General features: G+C 46.4%; 2 protein-coding genes across 4 annotated transcripts in view; one reads left to right on the top strand and one right to left on the bottom strand.

The window, feature by feature from the left end:
* Positions 1-24,404, bottom strand: part of CAMK2A (calcium/calmodulin dependent protein kinase II alpha) — a 258,280-nt gene that overhangs the window by 108,573 nt on the left and 125,303 nt on the right. The window lies entirely within an intron of this gene.
* On the top strand, positions 5,522-7,857 carry LOC143831188 (uncharacterized). Its single transcript, XM_077324256.1, has 2 exons — positions 5,522-6,661; positions 7,672-7,857. Exons 1-2 carry the CDS (start codon positions 6,170-6,172, stop codon positions 7,675-7,677), a joined length of 498 nt encoding a protein of 165 aa, XP_077180371.1. The 5' UTR covers positions 5,522-6,169; the 3' UTR covers positions 7,678-7,857.

Genomic DNA, 24,404 nt, shown 5'->3' with positions numbered 1-24,404 from the left:
CAGTTATATTGCTTGGCGCCTGGCTGCTACAGGTCCTGTATTCATGCTAACAATTAAAAGTGAAATATATGTTGTTGTAACTCTTATCACTTGTTGCGGCCTCTCGGCTGGGCCCGGTTTCGCTATCACCCAGTCAAGGCCATGAGAATGTATCACTGTTTTAATTGCATGTGCCTCTTCTCTCCTTCTCCCCTCCCTTGGGAACTTTCAAGTTTTGAGCGGGAGAATTGTATTGATAAGAAGAAGCAAATCTGGACTCAGGTCAGATTTGACTTCACCAGTCTTGATGCGTGTAGTACTTCTCAATAAAGCTTTCTGATCATTAAGAAGCTAGTTGTGAGTTCTCTCAGCTCTTGACATTACGTCAAATCTCACAACTCCTTTCGCCTGCCAACATGCAGGACGAAGGCAATATCTATACTGAACAGGAAGAAGGCCTGGATTGGGATCTCTCTCAGGGTGATTTGGCCGGCGCGGGCTCGTATAGCTCGGGCATGATCAGAGCCTTGGGAGAGGCAACCCTGGGTCATGCAGAATTCCTGGAAAAGCACATCACCGAACGCAGGCGTCTTTCGAGGTATGACCGCCTGAAGGGTGATGAACAGTGGCCTGAGCAACTGCCCCTGGGGGTGCCCAGCCAAGGGATGGCGTCCACCTTTGAGGTGCGCGAGTTGCAACAAAAACTGGACAAGGTCACCAGCTGGCTGCAGGATGTGTCGGGACGGTTGGATCCGGAAGAGCAGCGTGAGGCGAGACGCTTGCTGCGCAAATTGCACGTAGACTTTCGCGAACCCGGCGGCCAGAGGCTGGGAGATCTTCCCACCCTGAGGGAGCGCGAGGAGGCGGCGATGAATGCCGCTGCCGAAGCCGAAGCCGCAGCCTTGGCGGCGGCGAGAGCAGCAGCGCAGTTGCAGGAGGAAGAAGACGACGGCCTTGGTGGGGCCGATGCGGGGAGAGGAGCGGCGGCTGCCGAGGGAGCCGGGGCGGCAGACGGCGCGGCGGCTGATGCTGGTGGAGCGGCTGAGGCGGCAGCGGCAGCGAGAGCAGCGGCGGCGGCGAGAGCAGCGGCAGGAGTTGGTCGAGGTGTTGGTCGAGGAGCGCGCGCTCCGATGGATTGGGGTCCGGGACGCCTGCCTCCCCATCTCAGAGGGGTGGAGATGCGGAGCACCTACAAGTTTAAAGCCAAGTTCTCGGGGGATCCGTCAATCTTCCCGTCGTTCCTGGTGCATCTCCAAGCCTACATGATGGACATGGGGTTCACTTTTAATGATGCTGAGCGCATTCGTTTTGTGGGAGAGTGCCTGGAAGGCAAAGTGGTTCATGGACCTCTATCGTTACAATCCGAGAGCCGTCCGTAACTACAATCACTTCCTGAGAACCATGCGCCTGATGTATGTGGAGCCTTTCGAAAAGGAGACGGCGGAGAAGAAACTTAAGGCCCTGAAGCAAGGGAAAATGATGGTGGCCGAGTATGCCCGGGAATTCAAGGAACTTTCATCTGCGGTGCCGGATTGGACTGAGCCCCAGAGAGTGCATGCCTTCGTGGGGGGGCTCTCCGGAGATTTATCCAGCAAGTGTCTCCTTTTAGAAGACCCACTGACCGTGTCGGGATGGGTGCAGCTGGCAGTGGAGATGGAAAGCCGTCTGGAGCGGGCGGCCGAATATAAAGGAATTGCTGACAAGACGGGTGGAAAGACTTCTACCCCTAAGAAAATCAAGCCAAGGCTAAGCTGGAACCGAGCGAGCGCTCTCGGCGCATGGAATAGGGACTATGCCTGGGTTGTGGCCAGGCTGGCCATTTTCTCGCTCAATGCCCAGCCAAGACATCACCCAATGCCAAGTCGACGGGGGGATCCCCAGCCAAAGCTTCCACAACCAAGAACGCGGTCCCGAAGAAAAGCGCCAAGTCTCTGCTTGCTCCGGCTGGGGCTGCAACCGTGGTGGAGGAATCGGAGGACAGCAGCGGCCAGGATGAAGAAATTCAATCGGAGGAGCAGTCGGGAAACGAAGACGGCCTGCTGTGAAGGCGCCCCGCCAGCAGGTCTCCGGCAGGGGCAGACGCGCGGTGAGTGATTCTCCACTGGTCCTCTTGCCCGCGACCCTCACAGAGCCCAACTCTGGGAGAAAATTGGGGGTTCGTTGCATAGTGGACTCGGGGTGTACCAAAACCCTAGTTAGCCCAGCGCTAGCCGAGACTTTGGGGGTGGGGAAGGTGCCTCTGGGGGAGCCCCTACCCATTACTCAACTGGATGGGAAATGTGCCCCAGGGGGGGAGGCTACGGTGAAAACGCTCCCGATGGACTTGGACATTGAAAAACATTGGGAGCAGATCCAACCCCTAGTAGCGCCCCACTCCGCATTTCCGTGTATGCTGGGGCTGGACTGGTTGCGGGAACATGACCCCACTGTGAAGTGGAAGAAAGGAACAGTGAAGTTTTCATCGTCTAGTTGTAAGCAGCATGTGCAGCCCCAACCCGCTCAAAGCTGTAGAGCCGTAGCCGCAGTGGGGACTGCCAGGGAGGCTGCTGTCCCTCGGGAGTATCGAGATTTTGCGGATGTGTTCGCAGAGGCCGAATGCGACCAACTACCTCCCCACCGTAAAACAGACTGTGCAATTGAGCTAAAGAAAGGGGAGCCACTTCCCAAAGCCAAACTGTACTCTATGAGCCCTAGAGAAATGAAGGAACTTAGGGAGTTCTTGGACAAAAACTTAGCCCGGGGATTTATCTGACCGGCCACTTCTCCCCTGGCTGCCCCGGTCCTCTTTGTGAAAAAGAAGGATGGGTCCTTGCACCTCTGTACGGACTACAGAGGGCTGAATGCTGTTTCCACCTGCAATGCTTACCCGTTGCCTTTGATTAAGGACTTGTTGGGACATTTGGGGAGGGCCCGGATTTTTACAAAACTGGACTTGAGAGAAGCCTATTACAGAGTCCGTATAAAGAAGGGGCATGAGTACCTGACTGCTTTTAACACCCCCTTGGGCCAATTTGAATACACCGGTATGCCGTTCGGCCTCGCCGGCACTCCGGGCGTGTTCATGAACATGATAAATGAAATTATGCATGATTTGTTGTATCAAGGGGTGTTGGTTTACATTGACGATATTTTGGTGTATTCAGAAGACGTGGGCAAACACGCCAAATTAGTCCGCGAAGTGCTCAGCCGGCTGCGGAAGCACCATCTGTTTGCCAAACTTTCGAAGTGTGAATTCCACCGGGACGCGGTGGAGTTTCTAGGTTTCCGGGTTTCCAAAGAGGGGATTGAAATGGACCCGGGCAAAGTGCGTGACTTACTGGCCTGGGAACCTCCCAGGACGAGGAGGCAGCTCCAGAGCTTCTTAGGCTTTGCAAACTTTTATAGAACGTTTATTCCCAGCTTTGCCAAGGTGGCATTGCCGCTCACTGACTTGTTGAAAACAAAGGAGAGGGGAAAGGCGGCAAATCGACCGGGCGCCCCACTCCAGTGGACCCCCCGGTGTCAGGAAGCCTTTGAGAATCTGAAGCTACTTTTTACATCGGAACCGGTGTTGGCCCATGCTGACCCAACAAAGCAATTTACCGTGCAAGTAGATTCCTCGGATGTGGCAATGGGGGCCGTGATCCTACAAGAGGGGGAGGATGGGAAGTTGCACCCCTTAGCCTATCTGTCAAAGAAGTTTTCCGGGGCAGAACACAACTGGGCAATTTGGGAAAAAGAGGCAGCCGCAGTAAAATTAGCGCTTGCCACCTGGAGACATTGGTTGGAGGGGTCTGCCGTCCCGTTTGTAGTTTGGACAGACCATAAAAATCTCCAAACACTCAAGCAGCCCCGCTCACTTTCTGCCAAGCAAATGCGGTGGGCAGAGTTTTTCTCTCGTTTCAACTTTACTCTTAAGCATCTGCCAGGCAAAATGAACTTTTTGGCGGACGCCCTCTCCCGCTTGCCCCAGTACAACAGTAAGTGCGACCCATTGGTGGACACAGTTTTCACCCCCGCCCAATTGGGGATGGCAGCGGTGACGCGCAGTCAAACAAAGAAAGGAAACCCGATTCCCGGTGGGTGGGTTCAGAAGGAGGTGTTGCAGGACTCTGAGTTTGCCTCCCTCCGCCCTGACCTAGTCGACAAGGGGGGCCTGTTTTTCAAGGGGGAGCGCCTTTACGTTCCAGCGGCGGCGCGCGGGGACATTTTAAAACTTTGTCACGATGCGAAAACCGCAGGACATTTTGGTTTCGTGAAAACTCTGCACCTGGTCAGGAGACATTATTGGTGGCCAACGTTACGGAGCGATGTGGAGAAATACGTGCAGGGCTGCCCCACTTGCCTGGTTTCCAAACCCCCAGGAGGAAAGAAACGAGGGCTGCTGCAGCCTCTGCCCACCCCTGCCCGTCCCTGGTCCGATGTCACCATGGATTTTATTACGGACCTGCCTCCCAGCCAGGGCAAGACTGTAGTTTGGGTGGTGGTGGATGCATTCTCAAAGCAAGCCCATTTCATTCCCTGTGCGGGCTTGCCCTCAGCGGCCAAACTGGCTTCTATGTTCGTGACCCACATAATCCGCCTACATGGAATTCCTAGGAGATTGCTCACGGATCGGGGCCCACAGTTCGTTGCCAAGTTCTGGCGGGAGCCTTTGAAGTTGCTGGGGATAGAGCAAGCCCTGACATCGGGCTACCACCCTGAGTCCAGCGGGCAGACTGAACGGGTGAACCAAATTCTTGAACAGTATCTGCGCTGTTTTATTAACCACCAACAAAATGATTGGGTTGCCCTCTTGCCACTTGCTGAGTTTGCCTACAACAACGGGGTGCATGCCTCCACAGGAGTGTCTCCCTTTAAGGGGGTGTATGGGACAGACTTAATTGCTGCACCCACCTGGGATTTCGTTTCTGCTGAAGCCCCTGAAGTCACAAAATGGGCAGAAACTATTAGTGCAGGTTGGCCTGATATTGTCTCTAGCCTTGAGGAGGCTAAACAAGCTTATAAGTCCCAGGCAGAAAAAAAACGTGCACCTGCACCAGCCTGGAAGGTAGGTGACCTTGCCTACCTGTCCACAAAAAACCTACGCTGTCAGCAACAATCTAAGAAGCTGGGTCCCAAATTTGTGGGGCCCTTTCCCATCGTGAAGCTGATCAATTCTGTGACTGTGGAATTGCGTTTGCCTAAAACTTACAGGAATGTGCTTCCGGTTTTTCATTCCAGCCTGCTGCGGCGAGCCCCGGTGCCGGATGTGTGGCACCCCCCGCTCTCAACACCAGTGCCTGTCTACATTGATAAAGACACCCACTACGAAGTCAATCAGATCTTGGACTCTCGTGTGCACAAGGGCCGCCTCCAATATTTGGTGGATTGGAAAGATTTCCCTTCGGGGGAGAGGGAGTGGGTGGAGGCAGCGAATGTAAAAGCCTCCTTCGGGCGTTCCACCGTGCATTCCCGAATTGTCCTCGCCCAGTGGATGCAGGCTAGTGTGTGGGGGGGTCCTTTTTAGGGTGGAAGGATGTCAGGATTGTAGAATCTCTGTCATAAATTAGCCTGAGTTCTTCCATGACAGTTATATTGCTTGGCGCCTGGCTGCTACAGGTCCTGTATTCATGCTAACAATTAAAAGTGAAATATATGTTGTTGTAACTCTTATCACTTGTTGCGGCCTCTCGGCTGGGCCCGGTTTCGCTATCACCCAGTCAAGGCCATGAGAATGTATCACTGTTTTAATTGCATGTGCCTCTTCTCTCCTTCTCCCCTCCCTTGGGAACTTTCAAGTTTTGAGCGGGAGAATTGTATTGATAAGAAGAAGCAAATCTGGACTCAGGTCAGATTTGACTTCGCCAGTCTTGATGCATGTAGTACTTCTCAATAAAGCTTTCTGATCATTAAGAAGCTAGTTGTGAGTTCTCTCAGCTCTTGACAGGCGCCTGGTTGCTCCAGGTCCTGTAATCATGCTAACAAGTAGAAAGTGAAATGTATGTTGTTGTAACCCTTATCACTTGCTGGGGCCTCTCGGCTGGGCCTGGTTTCACTATCAACTGTGGAAGACAGTCAAGGCCATGAGAATGTATCACTGTTTTTAATTGCAAGTGTCTCTTCTCTCCCTCTCCCCTGCCTTGGGAACTTTCAAGTTTTAGGCGGGAGAATTGTATTGATAAGAAGAAGCAAATCTGCCCTCAAGCCAGATTTGACTTCGCCAGTCTAGATGTATGTAGTGCTTCTCAATAAAGCTTTCTTCTTATTATTATTATATGTGGCCCGGCTCCTCCCGCTGCGCCTGGGTCTGGATGGTGGGCGCCATCGCGATCCCGGGAGCAGCCACGGGAGACCATCAGCGGCGCTACGGGGCACTTCCGGACGCGGCGCTGGGCCTGCTGGGAAATGCAGTTCGCTGCTACCAGGGCACTTCCGCTCCACACGACTGGAGCGTTCCAAGCGGCATAGTCCTCTTCGCCAAGAAAGCAGCATGGTGGCGGCGGCGCCTCAGCAGCAGCAGCAGCAGCAGCTGGCCCAGGCCGCGCCTCCCGCCGCCCCCGGGGTGCCTCCCGGCCAGCAGCCAACCGCTCAGGCCTCCACGGCGGTCGCCGCCGCTCAACTACAGGCCCCATCTGGCCTCCAGGTGGCCACGCAGCCGCAGGGCTTTGACCCCGTCCAGCGATTCCGGCAGCTGCTACCGCAGCTGAAGGAGAGACTGCAGGTGAGGGGCGGGGCCTGGTTTCCAGGCAGACGAGGGCAAGGGGTTGCCATGGCGGCCTCGACTGGGGGGAGGTAGAGGATAACTCAGGTAGAGTCAAGCTCCGGCCCTACAGATGTCCATGGAATACAATTCCCATGACCCACCTACGGTAACTGCCTAGCGCCCGCTGCATTTAGCTGCAGCGGGCTTGATTACTAGTATATATATATAACCTCCATTTTCTCACCACAGAAGAAAACAAGAGGAGTTCGCAGTTATTTCTGATTCAGAATAAAACTGCTCTAAAGCCTATAGAAACCTTTTTTTAAAAAATGCAAGTGTAAGAATAATGAAACTATTTGTGCAAGCTATCAGGAATGGACCTGGAGTAGTGCAAGGTAGCTAACGTCTTGAGCAGAATTACACCTTTCTAAGCCCATTGAATTCGATTCTGCTTATATAGTACAGGAAATGAAGCAAGTTTTCTATTCCTGATGGCATGTGCTGATAAGATTTATGTGAACATGGAAAGGACTGAGAACTCATAGCTAGCATCCTTTTTCCATGGCAGTAGATTGGGAAGGTAAAAACAGGTTCCCCATTTAGCATCGTTCTCTAAGAAGAATGTGACCTGTGACCATGGAAGTGTTATTGATATTGACTGATGCAATAGGGTGGCTCAAGAATAGAAAGAGAGGGGGCGTCAGAATTAGATTGACAGAAATATAGCAAGGGAACTAGTAGGATGGAGATAGAGGAAAAGGGAATAATTTGCTCTCACAATAGGTTTTTCCTATAATATTTTGTGCTTTTCATCACAGTTCAGCTCTGTTCCCTTGTAAGTTTACCATGAATTGCATTTTAAAAATTACCATAAAGCATCATAATTGTATTAAAGTGTTGTAGGCTTCTTTTAGCTTGCACTAAATTGGTTTAAAGATTTATTACAGCATTTTGATTCAGCATTATTACAGGAAATGATGAGTTTTACTATGCATGAGTGAATCTTGCTTTCTTTCTCTCCTTTGCAGATCTGATCTGAGAAATGGCTGTTATTCCTATCAATTTGTCATCATTAGCTCCTGTGATTTGGGCTACTAGCTCTCAGAGATATGTGTTCATCCTCTTTTGCTCTTTTGCGTTCTCTTCCTATTTTACATTTTTAAAATTTATCATATTCATATAAACACATTGAAGCCAAATTATAGGTTTTTGTTTAAGAGTCTGAAGAATGGATTGGTGTTCACAATTTACTGCCTTGCATATTGATAGATTTTTGCAGATTCTTTTGTGTTTCAAATATCTGCTGATTAACAGAGATATATATGTCTCTATTTCTCTATATTTCTTTAAATTAGCTTCCAGACATGTCAGCCAGAAGGACTGTCATGTTCCAATAGTAATGCTAACGGTAAACAAACTGAAGCTGAAGCTAGATACGACAACAATGATGTTTGACAGTCAATCTAAAGGGGATTGCTTTGCCTGTTACAAACAGGGAATATGTATGTCTAGAATGATTCAGTGAACTGGATAGCCCAGGAAAGCCTGATCTCATCATATCTCAGAAGTTAAGCAGAGTTGGCCCTGGCAAACCCTTAGAAGGAAGCCCTCCAAGGAATACCAGGGACATGAAATGGGGCCAGAGAAATGGCAAACCACCTCCAAAGGCCTCTTGCCTGGCAGCCAGGCAGTCTTAGGATCTCCTGGCTATAATAGACAAAAGCCATCCTTATCCATTGTTCCTCTTAATATTTGTGAAACAGCCTGGGAGGTGGAATGAGTCCAGGGTCTCTGAGTTGAAATAGGGCCAATCAAGGTGCAGCAAGCAAAGCTGGCTGCATGCTGATTGGCCCTGCCCCTACAGCTCCCACCCCCTTCCCTGGACGCTAGCCACTTTGCTCTCAGATGCCTGAGAGAGTGACACAGAAACCCCTGCCAAACCACAAACGAGCCCTGATTATCTGCTATGACTCTTGCTGCGAGGGAGAGAGACAGACAGAGACAGCTGCCCCAAACTGCAAATGAGCCTTGATTCCCTACTACAAATGAGCCCTGATTACCTCATATGGCTCCTGCTGCCAGAGAGAGAGAGAGAACCAGTTTGGTGTAGTGGTTAGGAGTGCGGACTTCTAATCTGGCATGCCAAGTTTGATTCTGCACCCCCCCCCCCACATGCAGCCAGCAGGGTGACCTTGGACTTGCCATGGCAATGATAAAACTGTTCTGACCAAGCAGTGATATCAGGGCTCTCTCAGCCTCACCCACCTCACAGGGTGTCTGTTGTGGGGAGAGGAAAGGGAAGGCGACTGTAAGCCGTTTTGAGCCTCCTTCGGGTTGAGAAAAGCAGCATATAAGAACCAACTCTTCTTCTTCTTCTTCTTCTTCTTCTTCTTCTTCTTCTTCTTCTTCTTCTTCTTCTTCTTCTTCTTCTTCTTCTGCGCCTGCCGGTGTCCCCTGGGTCCTAGCGCCCATTGCATTCATGGCTGCAATGGGCTTTCTTGCTAGTGTGATAAATAAATAGCAAACTGTAGGCTTTATTTGATTCTGTCCTATTGATGGGAAAATAGATTAATGTGGCATCAATGTGTGAAATATGGAAATTGGAGTTCAGTCTTCTTTCTAGACTCAGTTGATATTATTTGTTACTGTGTAAAGGTAAAGGTAAAGGTATCCCCTGTGCAAGCACCGAGTCATGTCTGACCCTTGGGGTGACGCCCTCTAGCGTTTTCATGGCAGACTCAATACGGGGTGGTTTGCCAGTGCCTTCCCCAGTCATGACCGTTTACCCCCCAGCAGCAAGCTGGGTACTCATTTTACCGACCTTGGAAGGATGGAAGGCTGAGTCAACCTTGAGCCAGCTGCTGGGATCGAACTCCCAACCTCATGAGCAAAGCTTTCAGGCGGCTGCCTTACCACTCTGCGCCACAAGAGGCTCTGTGTACAACAGTAAAAAATCACAGTAAAACCATACAATAAAGCCAATCTGACAACCCTCCCAATATCCCAATAACCCAAGTCAACAGGCTTTCACATGCTTTGGAGGTACACAGAAGAGAGAGCCAGTAAATCTTCCCTGGCCTCAATTGGACGCCTAGTGGAAGAGCTGCATTGTGCAGGCCCTGTGGAACTAGGGCAGTTCTATCAGGGTCCTCAGCTCTTCTGGGCACTCATCCCACCATACAAGGGCCAGGACTGAAAAGGCCCTAGCCCGGGTCAAGGCCAGGTGCACTTGCTGTGCGGCAGAGATCACCAGCCTATTTAACCCTGCAGAGCAGAGTGCCCTGTGAGGGGCAAAAAAAAGATTGACGGTCCCTCAAGTACACAGGACCCGAACCATGAATAGCCTTAAAGGTTGAAACCAATACCTTGAACTTGATCTGGTATACAACTGGCAACCAATGTAACTGCTGTAAAACTGGTTGCATACGGGCACTCCATGATGTTCCCGTGAGAACCCTTGCTACCACATTCCCTACCAGTTACAACTTCCAGGTCAAGGACAAAGGCAGGCCCACATAGCGTGTGTTACAGAAGTCTAGTCTGAAGGTGATCATTGAATGGATTTCTGTGGCTAGGTGGTTGAGGGCCAGGTAGGGTGCTAGAAGCCTTACTTGGTGAAGGCGGAATAATGCCAATTGGGCCATTTTAGTGACCTGTGTCAATTCCTGGAGGGATTAAAAGAGGCAGTGGTATGCCCGCTACTGAAGAAAAACCATCTTTAGATTGCAAGATCCCAACAACTATCGACCCATCTCTCAGTGTTTCTGGGGGAAATGGTGGAAAGGGCTGTATTGGATCAAATTTCAGCATTTCAGTAGGGTTTCAGGTGGGTTCAGAGATCAGGACAGTGGGAGTTCATTTCAACTCTTTATTGTGGCCCCAGCCAGGTGGTACAAGAGGCAAAACTGAACTGAAACTGAACTAGAGAACCCTTTGAATATCCCCAATTTATAAACAGTACAAAACAATATATCTTCCTGCCAGTATGTGCTATTGGTCAGTCTCAGTTTAAACTGACTGGATCCAGAAACTGGGATGTTACCATGCATTGACTGATTACAGCACAGGGTTACGATCCTGCCTTGGACCTCCAGCTCAATCCTTGGCAGATCTATAGGCACAGCAGCACCAATGGGACAAATGGCAATTTTATAGGATCACTTAAGACCAGGAAACTGAAGGCACATGTAAATTCTGTTCTCTTCATACTATGGCACTACTCTGCATTTTGGGGCTTCCACTGTGATATTTTAATAAACTAGCAAACACTGGGAGCTTTGTTCACAAAACTCCCAGCAACCTGTCTTGTTAAGCCCTTAGTGTCTTGGTAAAGGTCAACATACCAAAGCAGAAAATACAGATGCAGCTTAGTCAAAGTTTGTCTTTCTCTAAATATCCCCCTAAAGATGAGACTCTATCAATATAGCCGGTGGAGCAAAATTGTTTTGCTCTTCTGTATTTACCATATTCTTATCCTGTGACAGATCACAGTGTTACACACAGGCATTACTGTTAGATTCAAGTGGGTAGCTGTATTGCTCTGAAGTAGCACAATAAAACCAGAGTCCAGTGGGACCTTTAAGACCAACAAAGGTTTATTCAAGGCGTGAGCTTTCGAGTGCAGGCAGCCTTCGTCCTCAGGCTAAACGGTTGTCTAAGCCAAGAGAGGAAACACAAGGGGGCTGGAATGAGTGGCTGAAGTTCCAGTGCTTGGGAGGGGGTTAGCTTCCTTTGCAAGCCCAAGCGGATGAGCTATCCCTTCATGCCAGTAGCTTACCCAGTTCTGTGCCCTGCTGCACATAGAGCCATGAAACAAAGACTTTTCAGCTTCTCCTCCCTCTCAAATTGTCACCCAAAAACCCTAAACTAAACTATATTGGGGTGGTAGAGATAAAGGGCACCAGAAGCTCTGTCTACATAGTTTTAAGTTCTCACAAAAGAATTAAATGGCTTCTTAATTGGATTTCACACCTCAATAAATTAATGCCAGCTTTTCCATTCAAGTGATATTGGCTAATGCAGAGTCATTGGAAGAATGTGAAAAAAGAAGCAAAATTTTAATTTTCTTAAAATGACAAACTTGGCTGGTTCAAAAGATGCTATAATTCACATCAAGGATACAACATACACGCATACAGACAGAAAGGCTCATTTATACATGTTTATATGATAAAGATATGCAGGTGTGCTGTCACAATTCTGATTAGAGAACTAGCAACTTCCTTAATTTTAAGAAAATGCCGTGCATGAGGATTCAGAGCTAGGTAGGGTTGCCAGCAAATGCTGGGATGTCTTAGGGAGGGTACAGTTTTAAGGGAATGCAATGCTACTTCAATACCCCCTTCAAGGATCGCTGCCTTGTTGTGGCAAGGGGGCTTGCGTAGCTCAGTGAAGCTATGAGCTATGCCGTGCAGGGCCACCCAAGACGGACAGGTCATAGCTGAGAGCTCTGACAAAAGGTGATCCACTGGAGAAGGCAATGGCAAACCACTCCAGTATCTTTGCCACGAAAACTCTATGGACAGTTCCAATAGGCATAACGATATGACGCCGGAAGATGAGCCCCTCAGGTCGGAAGGTGTCCAATATGCTACTGGGGATGAGCAGACGGCTAGTACGAGTAGCGCCAGAATGAATGAAGCGGCTGGGCCAAAGCCGAAAGGACGCTCAGTTGTGGAAGTAACTGGTGGCGAAAAGACAGTTCGATGCTGTAAAGATTTTTATTCCATAGGAACCTGGAATGTCAGATCCATGAATCAAGGCAAGCTGGACGTGGTTAAACAAGAAATGAGAAGACTGAACATCGACATTTTAGGAATCAGTGAACTAAAATGGACAGGAATGGGTGAATTTAATTCAGATGACCATCAGGTATACTACTGTGGACAAGAATCTCGCAGAAGAAATGGAGTAGCCTTCATAATCAATAAGAGAGTAGGAAAAGCAGTCTTGGGATACAATCCCCAAAATGACAGAATGATCTCAGTTCGAATCCAAGGCAAACCATTCAACATCACAGTGATCCAGGTCTATGCCCCAACCACTGCTGCTGAAGAGGATGAAGTTGATCAGTTCTATGAAGCCCTACAACACCTTCTAGAAGCAACGCCCAAAAATGATGTGCTTATCATCATGGGGGATTGGAATGCTAAAGTAGGAAGCCAAAAGATAACTGGGATAACAGGCAAGTTTGGCCTTGGAGTACAAAATGAAGCAGGGAACAGGCTGGTAGAATTTTGTCAAGAGAATACAATGGTCATAGCAAACACTCTTTTCCAACAACCCAAGAGACGACTCTACACATGGACATCACCAGACGGTCAACACAGAAATCAGATTGACTATGTACTCTGCAGCCAAAGATGGAAAAGTTCTATACAGGCAATAAAAACAAGACCAGGAGCTGATTGTGGTTCAGATCATGAGCTTCTTGTTGCAAAATTTAGGCTTAAATTGAAGAAAGTAGGGAAAAGCACTAGGCCACTCAGGTACGAACTAAATCATATCCCCGACGAATATACAGTAGAGGTGACAAATAGATTTAAGGAATTAGATCTGATAGACAGAGTGCCTGAAGAACTATGGACGGAGGTTCGCGACATTGTACAAGAGGTAGCAACTAAAACCATCCCAAAGAAAAAGAAATGCAAGAAATCAAAATGGCTGTCTGAGGAAGCTTTACAAATAGCTAAGGAGAGAAGGGAAGTGAAAGGCAAGGGAGAAAGAGAAAGATACACCCAATTGAATGCAGAATTCCAGAGAAAAGCTAGAAGAGATAAGAATGCCTTCTTAAATGAACAGTGCAAACAAATAGAAGAAAACAATAGAATGGGGAGGACCAGAGATCTTTTCAAGAAAATTGGAGATATGAAGAGAATGTTTCATGCAAAGATGGGTATGATAAGGGACCAAAATGGTAGGGACCTCACAGAAGCAGAAGAGATTAAGCAAAGGTGGCAAAATTATACAGAAGAACTATACAAGAGCGAGCTTAACATCCCTGATGACCACAGTGGGGTAGTTACTGACCTGGAGCCAGACATCCTGGAATGTGAAGTCAAATGGGCCTTAGGAAGTCTGAGCAACAATAAAGCTAGTGGTGGTGACAGCATTCCAGTTGAACTATTCAAAATCTTAAAGGACGATGCAGTAAAAGTGCTACACTCAATATGCCAGCAAATTTGGAAAACTCAGCAATGGCCACAGGATTGGAAAAGGTCAGTTTACATTCCAATCCCAAAGAAGGGCAATGCCAAAGAATGTTCAAACTACCGCACCATTGCACTCATTTCTCATGCTAGCAAAGTTATGCTCAAAATCCTACAAGCTAGGCTCCAGCAATATGTGGACCGAGAACTTCCAGAAGTACAGGCAGGATTTCGAAGAGGTAGAGGAACTAGAGATCAAATTGCCAACATACGCTGGATCATGGAAAAAGCTAGGGAGTTCCAGAAGAACGTCTACTTCTGCTTCATTGACTATGCTAAAGCCTTTGATTGTGTGGAGCACAACAAATTGTGGCAAGTTCTTAAAGAGATGGGAATACCAGAGCATCTTATTTGTCTCTTGAGAAATTTATATGCAGGTCAAGAAGCAACAGTGAGAACTGAACATGGAATCACGGATTGGTTCAAAATTGAGAAAGGAGTTCGGCAAGGCTGTATACTGTCGCCTTGCCTATTTAACTTGTATGCGGAGCACATCATGAGAAAGGCGGGATTAGAGGAGTCACAAATTGGGATCAAGATTGCAGGGAGAAATATCAACAACCTCAGATATGCAGATGATACCACTCTAATGGCAGAAAGTGAAGAGGAACTAAAGAGCCTGTTGATGCGGGTGAAGGAGGAGAGTGCAAAAGTTGGCTTGAAACTCAACATCAAGAAAACAAAGATCATGGCAGCCGGCCCTCTCAATTCCTGGCAAATAGATGGGGAAGAAATGGAGATAGTGACAGATTTTATTTTCCTCGGCTCCAAGATCACTGCAGATGGGGACTGCAGCAAAGAAATTAAAAGACGCTTGCTCCTAGGGAGGAAAGCTATGGCAAATCTAGACAGCATCCTAAAAAGCAGAGACATCACCCTACCAACAAAAGTGCGTTTAGTCAAGGCTATGGTATTCCCAGTTGCAATGTATGGCTGCGAAAGTTGGACCATAAGGAAGGCCGAGCGTCAAAGAATTGAGGCTTTTGAACTCTGGTGCTGGAGAAGACTCTTGCGAGTCCCTTGGACTGCAAGGCGAACAAACCGGTCAGTCCTAGAGGAGATCAGCCCTGACTGCTCTTTAGAAGGCCAGATCCTGAAGATGAAACTCAAATACTTTGGCCACCTCATGAGAAGGAAGGACTCCCTGGAGAAGAGCCTAATGCTGGGAGTGATCGAGGGCAAAAGAAGAAGGGGACGACAGAGAATGAGGTGGATGGATGGAGTCACTGAAGCAGTAGGTGCAAACTTAAAAGGACTCCAGGGAATGGTAGAGGACAGGAAGGCCTGGAGGATCATTGTCCATGGGGTCGCGATGGGTCGGACACGACTTCGCACACATAACAACAACAATGCTACTTCTGGGTGACACTCCAGTCTATCATAGAAATTGGGGGGAAACCCTTGAGCATCACCATCATCACATTTTGCAACTGTCCCCTTTTCCTGCTGTAAAGGCAAGACACTGAGAACAGGGGCAGGAGATTGCCTGCTTCCGCTGGTCAAGAAGGCCCAGAGCTAAGCAGTATTGTGAGAAGCACCATTTATATTCACACTACTATGCTAGTGGTATGAGATCATTTTACCTGATGCTGCAATCAATGTCTGCATATAAAACAACAAAAAGTCTTGTGGCACCCTAAAGGCTAACAACAAATAGATTGTGCCATAAGTTTTTTCAAGCCACAGACTACTTCCTCATATGCATGTCTGCATATAGGAAATATATGTGTGGAGCTAACTGCATGAGATCTTTCTGCCCAAACTCTACAGCTCTTTTTTATCCTGCCACCCTTTTAAATTTCTTGCCTCCCTTAGCTAATCTCTAAAGCCTGCTTTGATCTCTGCCTTCAATTTGGACTCTCTCCATGCCTGTCCATCCCTGAATCAGCCTCTGTTCCTGCTGGCATTGCTCCTTGACTTCTCTTCCGATCTTGCTGTAGTGCGATGAGTGGCAGTGGGGGGGACAGGAGATGCCTTAGCAATTATGGTGATCAAAATAGGTTCAGGCATCTTCATGGCTAGGAAAAAGGGAGAAAGATGCTCTTGCCAGTTTCATCCTTTCCAGTTCTTTCATGCATTAACACCTCTTGACTCGATGGTGCAGACTTGGCAGGCAGGAGAGTGAGGTCTGAAAAGATGAACTGTTCCTTTATTTTGGGCTTCCTTCTGGTTTTTCTGGCTTGGTTCCTTCTTGGTTGGGAACTCAGAGGATCCTATGTTTCTTGTCAGAGGGGACAAATGCAAAAGAGGGAAGAGGTGCAGGTGCAGGGCATCCTGCATCCACCCAGATCAGATGCAAGCAAGATTGAACTTGAATTAGAACCTGTCTTTGTGTTTATTTGCCTTAGTGTGCCTAAATCCCGATCTTTGCAATGCCCTGAGTTCTGCCTTGTAGAAATAAAGTGTTGTTTAACTTGAGAAAGTCTGCACAAGTTCTTATGTTTGTCTGCTAAAATGTAACAAATAGCTCTTGTGTCCTAGCTTGGAGAGGAGGGCAGGTCTGCTGCTCCCTCTCTTTCCTTCCAAGGCTAAGGGGGGGGGGGTGTAATAAGGGTCACCTGCGTTAAATATTGCTTCTGGCAAAATTTAAAAAAAAACAACTGAAGTCACATTATCCAGAACAGTGTTATGCTCTGGATTTGCCCAAAGTTCTATGGGTTAACCACAGAGTGTCAAGTAAATTCTAATGTTTCTGACACCAGAGTCCTGAGTGGTGCATTCCTAAGAATTTAAGAAGGGTGAAACTCTGACTAGGATTCCACAGCAAGCCCACCAGTCTGGTCATTTACCTTATCTTCACTTTCTGGTTGCTGTGTCTTTGAATTTAGCTTCTCTTACCTTCATTGGCTTTCTCTGTCATATTCTCTGGCTCATAAAGCAAAGAGAAAGTACAGTTGCAGAGCATGGGAAAGTAAGGTGGGAGATAGTTCTATTCAATCACACATGACCTTTTTTGAAAAAATTATGTGCCTCCCTACACCACCTGTATATAATTGATGCAAATGAACAAATATGGCCCATCTCATCAAATGTCAGTTGACTCTCACTTGTTGCCTTCTTGATATGCAGTACAAAATTTCCTTTCTTGACATTCAGCTCAACAACAGTTCTCCATGGTCTTTCTCAGGGCCATTTCCCACGGCGATCTTTGTTGCAAATTGTTTGCGGAATGAAAAATCGCCATTTAAAATAGTGGAATTCGTCGTTTTGCACACCTGGCTTTGTAGTGGAATCAGTTGCGTTTTTTAGCGTTTCCCACAGGCTTCCGGTCTCGGCAGAAATCGCTAGAAAGGAAGCGCTATTGCCAAGCTTGTCCCGCCCCTGGCCGTCAAGCAGCCAATGGGCAGCCGTTAGCATGCTCCCAAACAGCCCCTTTCCCTTTAAGAAAGCTTTTTTAAAAAAAAAAACAGACCCATAGCAACGAATCTACATAGATTCCTTGCACTGGAGAGACCCATCCAGCTGCCTAATGTGATCTATCGTTTGATTGTATGATCGTTGGCACGCTGCCTCGAGTGATAAAAAAAAATTCCCCCCCCCCCTTCTCACGGGCTCGATTTTCGGCTGAATTTATGTGTAAAAAATAAAGGGACTTTATTTCAGCAAACGGGCTTTTAAGTGGTTTGTGCTTAGTGACTAAAGGTGAAGGACTGAAGCCAGGGAAGCCTCTAAACAGAAAGAGGCTCGCCGGTGCGTTTATCCCCGCTCGCTCCGAGAAAAAAAAATGGCGATCGCTTCGCCGGAAGTTTGGAGGAGAGATCCAGGGGGAGGGACTTTGAAGAACCAGCTACAATGGTAACGCACAGGTCTTTAGCGCTATTGTTGCAGATTGGTTGCAGGAGTGTATCGCTATCCGGAGGGTGAATCCAGTTTTCTGGATTCCCCTGAAAGCGCCACAACGAAGCGCTTTTGGCGGGTCGGTTTCAGGATTGTTGCAGATTGTTGACGACGTCGTGCGTTATGGCAAATTAGTAGCGTTTTCAATCGGCAACCATTGTGCTATTTTTAAGCCGTGGGAAATGCCCCTCAATGTTCCTCCCCATGTCATATGTCTAGATTCTTCTCTTACCACTCCGTTTTGCTATCTCCTTTTGCTCAGTCCCTCTTGAACTGGCTAATTTCTCCTATTCTATCAATCTACAGCAGGTATTCTTAACCAGAGTTTTGTGAAAGGGTTTCTTGATGGCCCTGAAGGGTTTCCCAAAGAGGTGAGACTATATATTTAAAATTTGTTAGCCATTTATTGGGTCATATGTCCATATGGCCATCTTGACCCACCCGCTCCTCCCAAAATGGCCAACGATGTGCCCTGAGGGGGTTGGAGGTGGAGAGGCCCTGGGTGGGTGTGTACACAGCTATGCTTCCCAACCATATTCTGCATGATCACACCACTTCTGGGGTTTCTCGCAGTCTGAAGAATGTTTCAGGGGTTTTCAGTGGTAAAAAGGCTGGTCTACAGCATACTTCAGTGGGAGAAAGCTCAGAAATCTTGCATGATCCAGTGCAGAAGGATGCTGCAATGACATCCAAACACATACACAGGTCCACCAAGACATCTTACACTGAATCAGACCACTGGTCCACCAGGCCAGTACTGTCTACTCAGACTGGCAGCAGCTCTCCTGAGTCTCTGGTAGAAGCCTTTATGTCACCTACTGATGGGTCTTTTTTAGGTATTGATGCCAGGAATTGAATCTGTGATCATCTACATGCCAAGCAGATGCTCTACAGCTGGGCCACAGACTTTCCATGACACTTTGCAGGCAGCAGCCATGTTTCAGGCTTTTTGGCTAACAGATATCAAGTGCTATGGCAATGCCATATTAAAATTGGATCGTGAAAACAGGGCACATAGAGTTAATATTATTTACTTGTGTGCCATATATAGTAACAACGATTTGTTAGGCTTTGAACAGATCACTGAAATGAGATATCCTCTTACTGATGTGTCACTTAAAAACTATTTTAGAGGGACAAGTCAAAGATCAAAAAAATCTGGGGATCAACAGTGGCAATAGTCCTTTCCCTGACGTGTTTAACAACTCAGTCAGAAGATCCATATGGTGTTTTTCATACAGCTGAACTATATTTAACTAAATATCTGCTGTTTTGCTGCCCTTTAATGATGCCCAAAATCTACACCCACTCTGTTAATTAACTAACAAGAAGGCTGACCCCAAGGGGTACCATACAGGAAGATGTCTGCTTGGGGTTTAGACCAGCCCTAAGTAAAAACGTGGCATGAGAAGTAGGCTGTTATCGGGATCTGTGACAAAAAGGCAAGGAATGTACTCTAGTAATTCTGGTCTAAGACCTGCCAGAACATAGATTGGAGTTAGTGTGTGTGTCTGTGGGGGGGGGGGGTGTAGGGAATGTAAAAATGAAGCTAGGGTGTGCAGGAAAGGCTTTGGTAATGAACATGATCTTCAGACACTACTTCCAGGCTCCCCCAAAAAGAACCAGGGAAAAGAGGAGGCATTTATAGGGGATAAGTTGTAAAGAGCACAGCAGAAGGTCCAACAGTAGATGACAAACAGAACAGAAAGAGGAAGAAGTCTACAGAAAGACATGTATAGACCAGGGACATATTACTTCAAATAGACCATTACCACAGGGAGGATGCTATGCCACATTGTTGCCTAGTTTTTGGCTCAAAGGTTGTCACTTCAAGTCTTTCCACTACTGCATTGAAGCCTTTGGCCTGTTTTTCTCCAGTCTGCCACGGATTTTCACTACTGCATGAGATAGCTGATGAACAAGGAGTGGAAACTTTCCATCATTAATTTAAATCATCAGTTATTGTGATGTGATGAGAACTCCCCAATCACCTTCCAGCAGTATTTGAGTGACCCCCCTCCAAACCCAAAATAATTTTTAAAGAATGATGAAGATAATGTTGCAATGCAAAACCATTACAACACACACAAGGGGATTTAAAAAATTGACTGTTTTATCACGCCATTTTCCCCAAACATACACGTATGCAGACTGTCCCTGATGTCAATAAACCAAGAAAACCAAATGTGGAGGGTTTATGATTTGTTACTTTGGAATCGCATTGTAACACAATTGGACTTGTATTTTTTTTAAGGGTTGCAAGGGTAGAAGATGGAAGTGATGCTTAGGGGGGAAGGGAGGAGCAGTGCCTGGGGACAGTCTGAATTTTCCACCTCCTGACAGCCCAGCCCTGACATACACTCCATTGGATCTTGGGCCAAAAAAGGAAACAAAGATTTTTCTGCATTCCCTTGTTGTGGGGCAACAGAAGGCCAGAATCGCACCAGCCCTGGAACTTGCCCAATTATGTCAGTAAGTGGGAACTAGCCCCGCGACCAGACAAGCTGCAAATTCTTCATGTGGTAGAGATCCTACTTATTAAGGCTAAAAACTTCCATTTTTATTTTTTTCATAGAATTTTATATTATTGATAGAAAAGAAAAAGAGAAAACAAAAGTTTCTCTTGGTGTAAGCATCCCATAATACAATTTGCAATTCATTCCTCTTATCTAAAACACTACAAAATTACCTACGCACATAGTCCAAATAAAAATGCCATCTGTCTTCTATGTCCCAAATTAGTAACTTTGGCCATCTTACAGAGTTCTCTGATTTTCTCCATCCAATCTGTCTCCTTAGGTAAGTCTGATTGTTTCCAGTGTTCGGCAATTAGCATTCTTGCTGCCATCGTAATACCTTTAGCGGTAACAACTTATATAGTTGACCTTGCAGTTGGGGTTTATTTTGTGTATCTATGGTTCCAAACTCTGTCATTGTGCCAGGTGACAACTTCAAATCTCTTAGCTGAGATTTCAATTTCACTGTTATTTACAAGTATTCAAATAAATCAATTTATTTTCCTTCTTTTTAAAATTGCTCCCAACTTTTGATCTGCCCATTACTAGTAAGTAAGTCTCAATATCTTAAACAATCAGTTCTCTTATATTGAGACATACTCAAATGGGCTTCTACTGGAGATTCCAGCATTGATACACTAGAGCTTATTCTCTTTTTGTATTTCTGCCATATTTTCAGCAAAGCATTTCTCCAAATGTGGGTGTCTATTTTTTTTCTTAGTTACAAACATTGACCATAGTAAAATATGCAAAAATTTCATCTAATCAATGTTCTCTTATCATTGAGTTTGTAATCCAATCTGCTATCCACACTAAGACAAAAGGGTGGTAGTATAGTTTCAAGACTAGTTCTCTCTGTCCTCCTTGCCTCTTATCATCCTGGATTTTTGTAGTTTCACATAAATTTGTTTAAACAACTTTGCCAGTTTTGCTTGGGTTTACTATTGATGTCTATAGGAAGGACTCGAATAAAGAAATTTCTTAGGTAAAACATTCATTTTTACAGTTGCCATTCTTGCTGACCATGAAAAGTTCATTTTTCTCCTTCTCTGTAAATCTGCTTGTGTGTTGTTCAATGGCCTTTTATAATTATTTTCAAGCAAACATTTCAAGTCTATGTATACTCCAAAGTACCATAACTAGTTTGTCAGGGTTAACCTTGCACTGAGTTAGAATCATAGAAACATAGAATTGGAAAGGACCTTCTGTGTCATCTAGTCCAGGGGTAGTCAACCTGTGGTCCTCCAGATGTCCATGGACTACAATTCCCATGAGCCCCTGGCAGTGTTTGCTGGCAGGGGCTCATGGGAATTGTAGTCCATGAACATCTGGAGGACCACAGGTTGACTACCCCTGATCTAGTCCAACCCCCGCACTATGCAGGACACTCACAACCCTATCGTTCATCCACTCTAACCTGCCACCCCCTTGAACCTCACAGAATCAGCCTCTCCGTCAGATGGCTATTTAGCCTCTATTTAAAAACTTCAAAAGCTGGAGAACCCATCATCTCCTGAGGAAGCCTGTTCCACTGAGAAACCGCTCTAACTGTCAGGAACTTATTCCGGATGTTTAGACAGAATTTCTTTTGAATTAATTTTATCCCATTGGTTCTGGTCCATCCCTAGTCCATCCCTCCCAGACAAGAGAGAACAATTCTGCTCCATCATCTATATGGCAGCCTTTTAAATACTTGAAGAGGGTTATCAGCTCACCTCTCAGTCGTCTCCTCTCTAGGCTAAACAGACCAAGCTCCCCCAACCTTTCTTCATATATCTTGGTCTCCAAACCCCTCACCATCTTTGTTGCCCTCCTCTGGACACGCTCCAGGGCAGAATCTGCACTTACTTTGTTTATTCCATTGTCAATCCTGTTGAATTCAGATCGCTTTGAACTCGGATCTTCCTCTCCCCCCCCCACTGAAACAGGAAAGTGTTCTGCACGTGGTTAGGGTAGTTCAGAAGGGAGGGGGCAAGCCTCTTTCTTTCTTTTCTTGAAGGAGGGGGAGGGAAGCCAAGCAGGGAGCCTCTTTCTTTTCTTGGAGGGGGGGAGAAGATCGAAAAAGGCAGAGGAGGGAGGAAAAACCCAGGACCAACAGAAGTTGAGAGAAATTAGGGGCTTCTCCTTTAAGGCAAGTCTGTCACATGACCACCTGTGGCCAATCATGGGTCCTCTACCACGGAGGAAAGCCCAGATTCAAAACAGCCTGGTTTCTCTAATCCGAATCTTGAAATATTGAGCATTAAAAGCACTCTAAGATATCGCACAATAAAGGTAGGGTCACTCCGGATCAATCCTTCTTGCTGCAGAAGGAAATTTTAAATCGCCCCAAATCCAAATGGAAATCGCATTCTGTGTAGAGGGAAGGGACTGAATCGACCTGGGGTTGGAATAAAAGCTCCGTGCAGTTTACACCCAGGTTGTCTACATCCCTCTTCAACTGTGGTGCCCAAAACTGAACACAGTACTGCAAGTGAGGCCGAACTAGAGCAGAGTAAAGTGGTACCATCACCACCCGTGATCTGGACACGATACTCCAGTTGGTATAGCCCCAAATCCCATTTGCCTTTTTAGCCACTGGGTCACACTGTTGACTCATGTTCAATGTGTGGTCTACTAAGACTCCTAGATCCTTTTTGCACTCTTGAGAGTGCTTTATGAGTTCTATCCATGAACTCTTCACCTTCCTTTATATATTGCAGTGTGTTCAAACGTTTCTCTAATCCCCATACCTTCTTTTCCAGTAGAGCCACTAATTTACACTTGCTGCATGTGTAAATGCTGTCCCCCTGGGGTAGGAAGACAAACATAGCACAGACAGAACATGTCACTACCTCAGCTCCTTCAGTCTTCATGCCACTTTGATCCATCCAAAACTTCCCAAACAGTCCTGTACTTCACTGAATCCTTTGGCTTGAACCACCAGGGAAGAGCCAACAGCCAAGAGTCCTTTAGCTCTTGCCTTACAGAATCTTCTGGCTTGATCCAGACCCCAAGAGTCTTTGGTTTTTGTAGTATTGCGCACACCTTTGGCATGTGCCTCTGGCAAGGAAGAGCCTTTTATAGCAGAAAGGCCCACTCAGCAAAGGGCAGAGCTAGCAGTCAGTTCCTGAGTCAGCTCCTGAGATCCACTTCCTCCTCCTCCCAGTTAAACATCTTATTTCCTTTGTCACTTGTTCAGAAGCTACGTCATTCAGATTTCTGTTTTACTTTTGTTAATTTTATATCCTGAAACCACTCCAAAGTCTCTTAGACTAGGGGTAGTCAACCTGTGGTCCTCCAGATGTTCATGGACTACAATTCCCATGAGCCCCTGCCAGCATTTGCTGTCAGGGGCTCATGGGAATTGTAGTCCATGAATATCTAGAGGACCACAGGTTGACTACCCCTGTCTTAGACAATTTAATAATTTTGGAAGAGAAGTCTTTGGTCTAGTTAGCATTATAACTACATCATCCACACAAACTTCTTATCAAAAATTCTTCTCCATCTGCAGTCAGATGGCTCTGACATGGTTCTAATTTTTGTGGCTATAGTCGTCACTAAATTCAGTAACAGGGGAGATAAAGGACAATGTTGCCTGGTCCCTTTTGTAATTTGTATTTTTTTTCTTGTGTGACCATTCCATTAATTAAAATTTTAGCCTCTTGCCTCTGATATATTTGTCAAATTAGTTTTTAAAAGTATTCTCCGCAGTCCATTGTTTGAAGAGTTGCTTGCTGGAAAATCCAATTAAAATTGTCAAATGTATCTTTAAAAAAAAGGCCGCTTGTAGATTTGTATTTTGGGCAAAGTTCATTGTACTCAGTATAACCCAAATGTTATTTTTCATATATCTGTTTGGCATAAAACTACCTCACTGATACATTTATTTGTTTGTTTGTTTGTTTATATATTTAATTGGATTTTTATACCACCCATTCTTTATATCTCTTAAACATTTCTTCCAATATTTTCACAAAGATTTTATAGTCCACATTCAATAAAGATATTGGTCTGTAAGAGTGTGGAATTAAAGGATCTGGACTTTCTTTGTGGGTCAAAGTTAAACAGGCCTGCTCCCATATTTCAGGGAACATATTGTCCAATTTCTCCCCGAATTTCATTGATCAGTTGCTGACGATGGGGTGTAAAAGGGACCGTTTCCGCACTAGGAACTTCACTGCCCTGGCTCCAATGTATGAGCACAAATCCAGGGTG

Source organism: Paroedura picta, chromosome 3 (assembly GCF_049243985.1).
Source record: "Paroedura picta isolate Pp20150507F chromosome 3, Ppicta_v3.0, whole genome shotgun sequence".
In the NCBI taxonomy this organism is placed as follows: Eukaryota; Metazoa; Chordata; class Lepidosauria; order Squamata; family Gekkonidae; genus Paroedura; species Paroedura picta.
Note: the sequence above shows the minus strand (reverse complement) of the source record. Positions and strands in the feature narration are given on the sequence as shown.

What these genes read in the sequence shown, in the direction of transcription:
- LOC143831188 (XM_077324256.1), top strand. Translation starts at nt 6,170, where the DNA reads ATGTATGTAGTGCTTCTCAATAAAGCTTTCTTCTTATTATTATTATAT.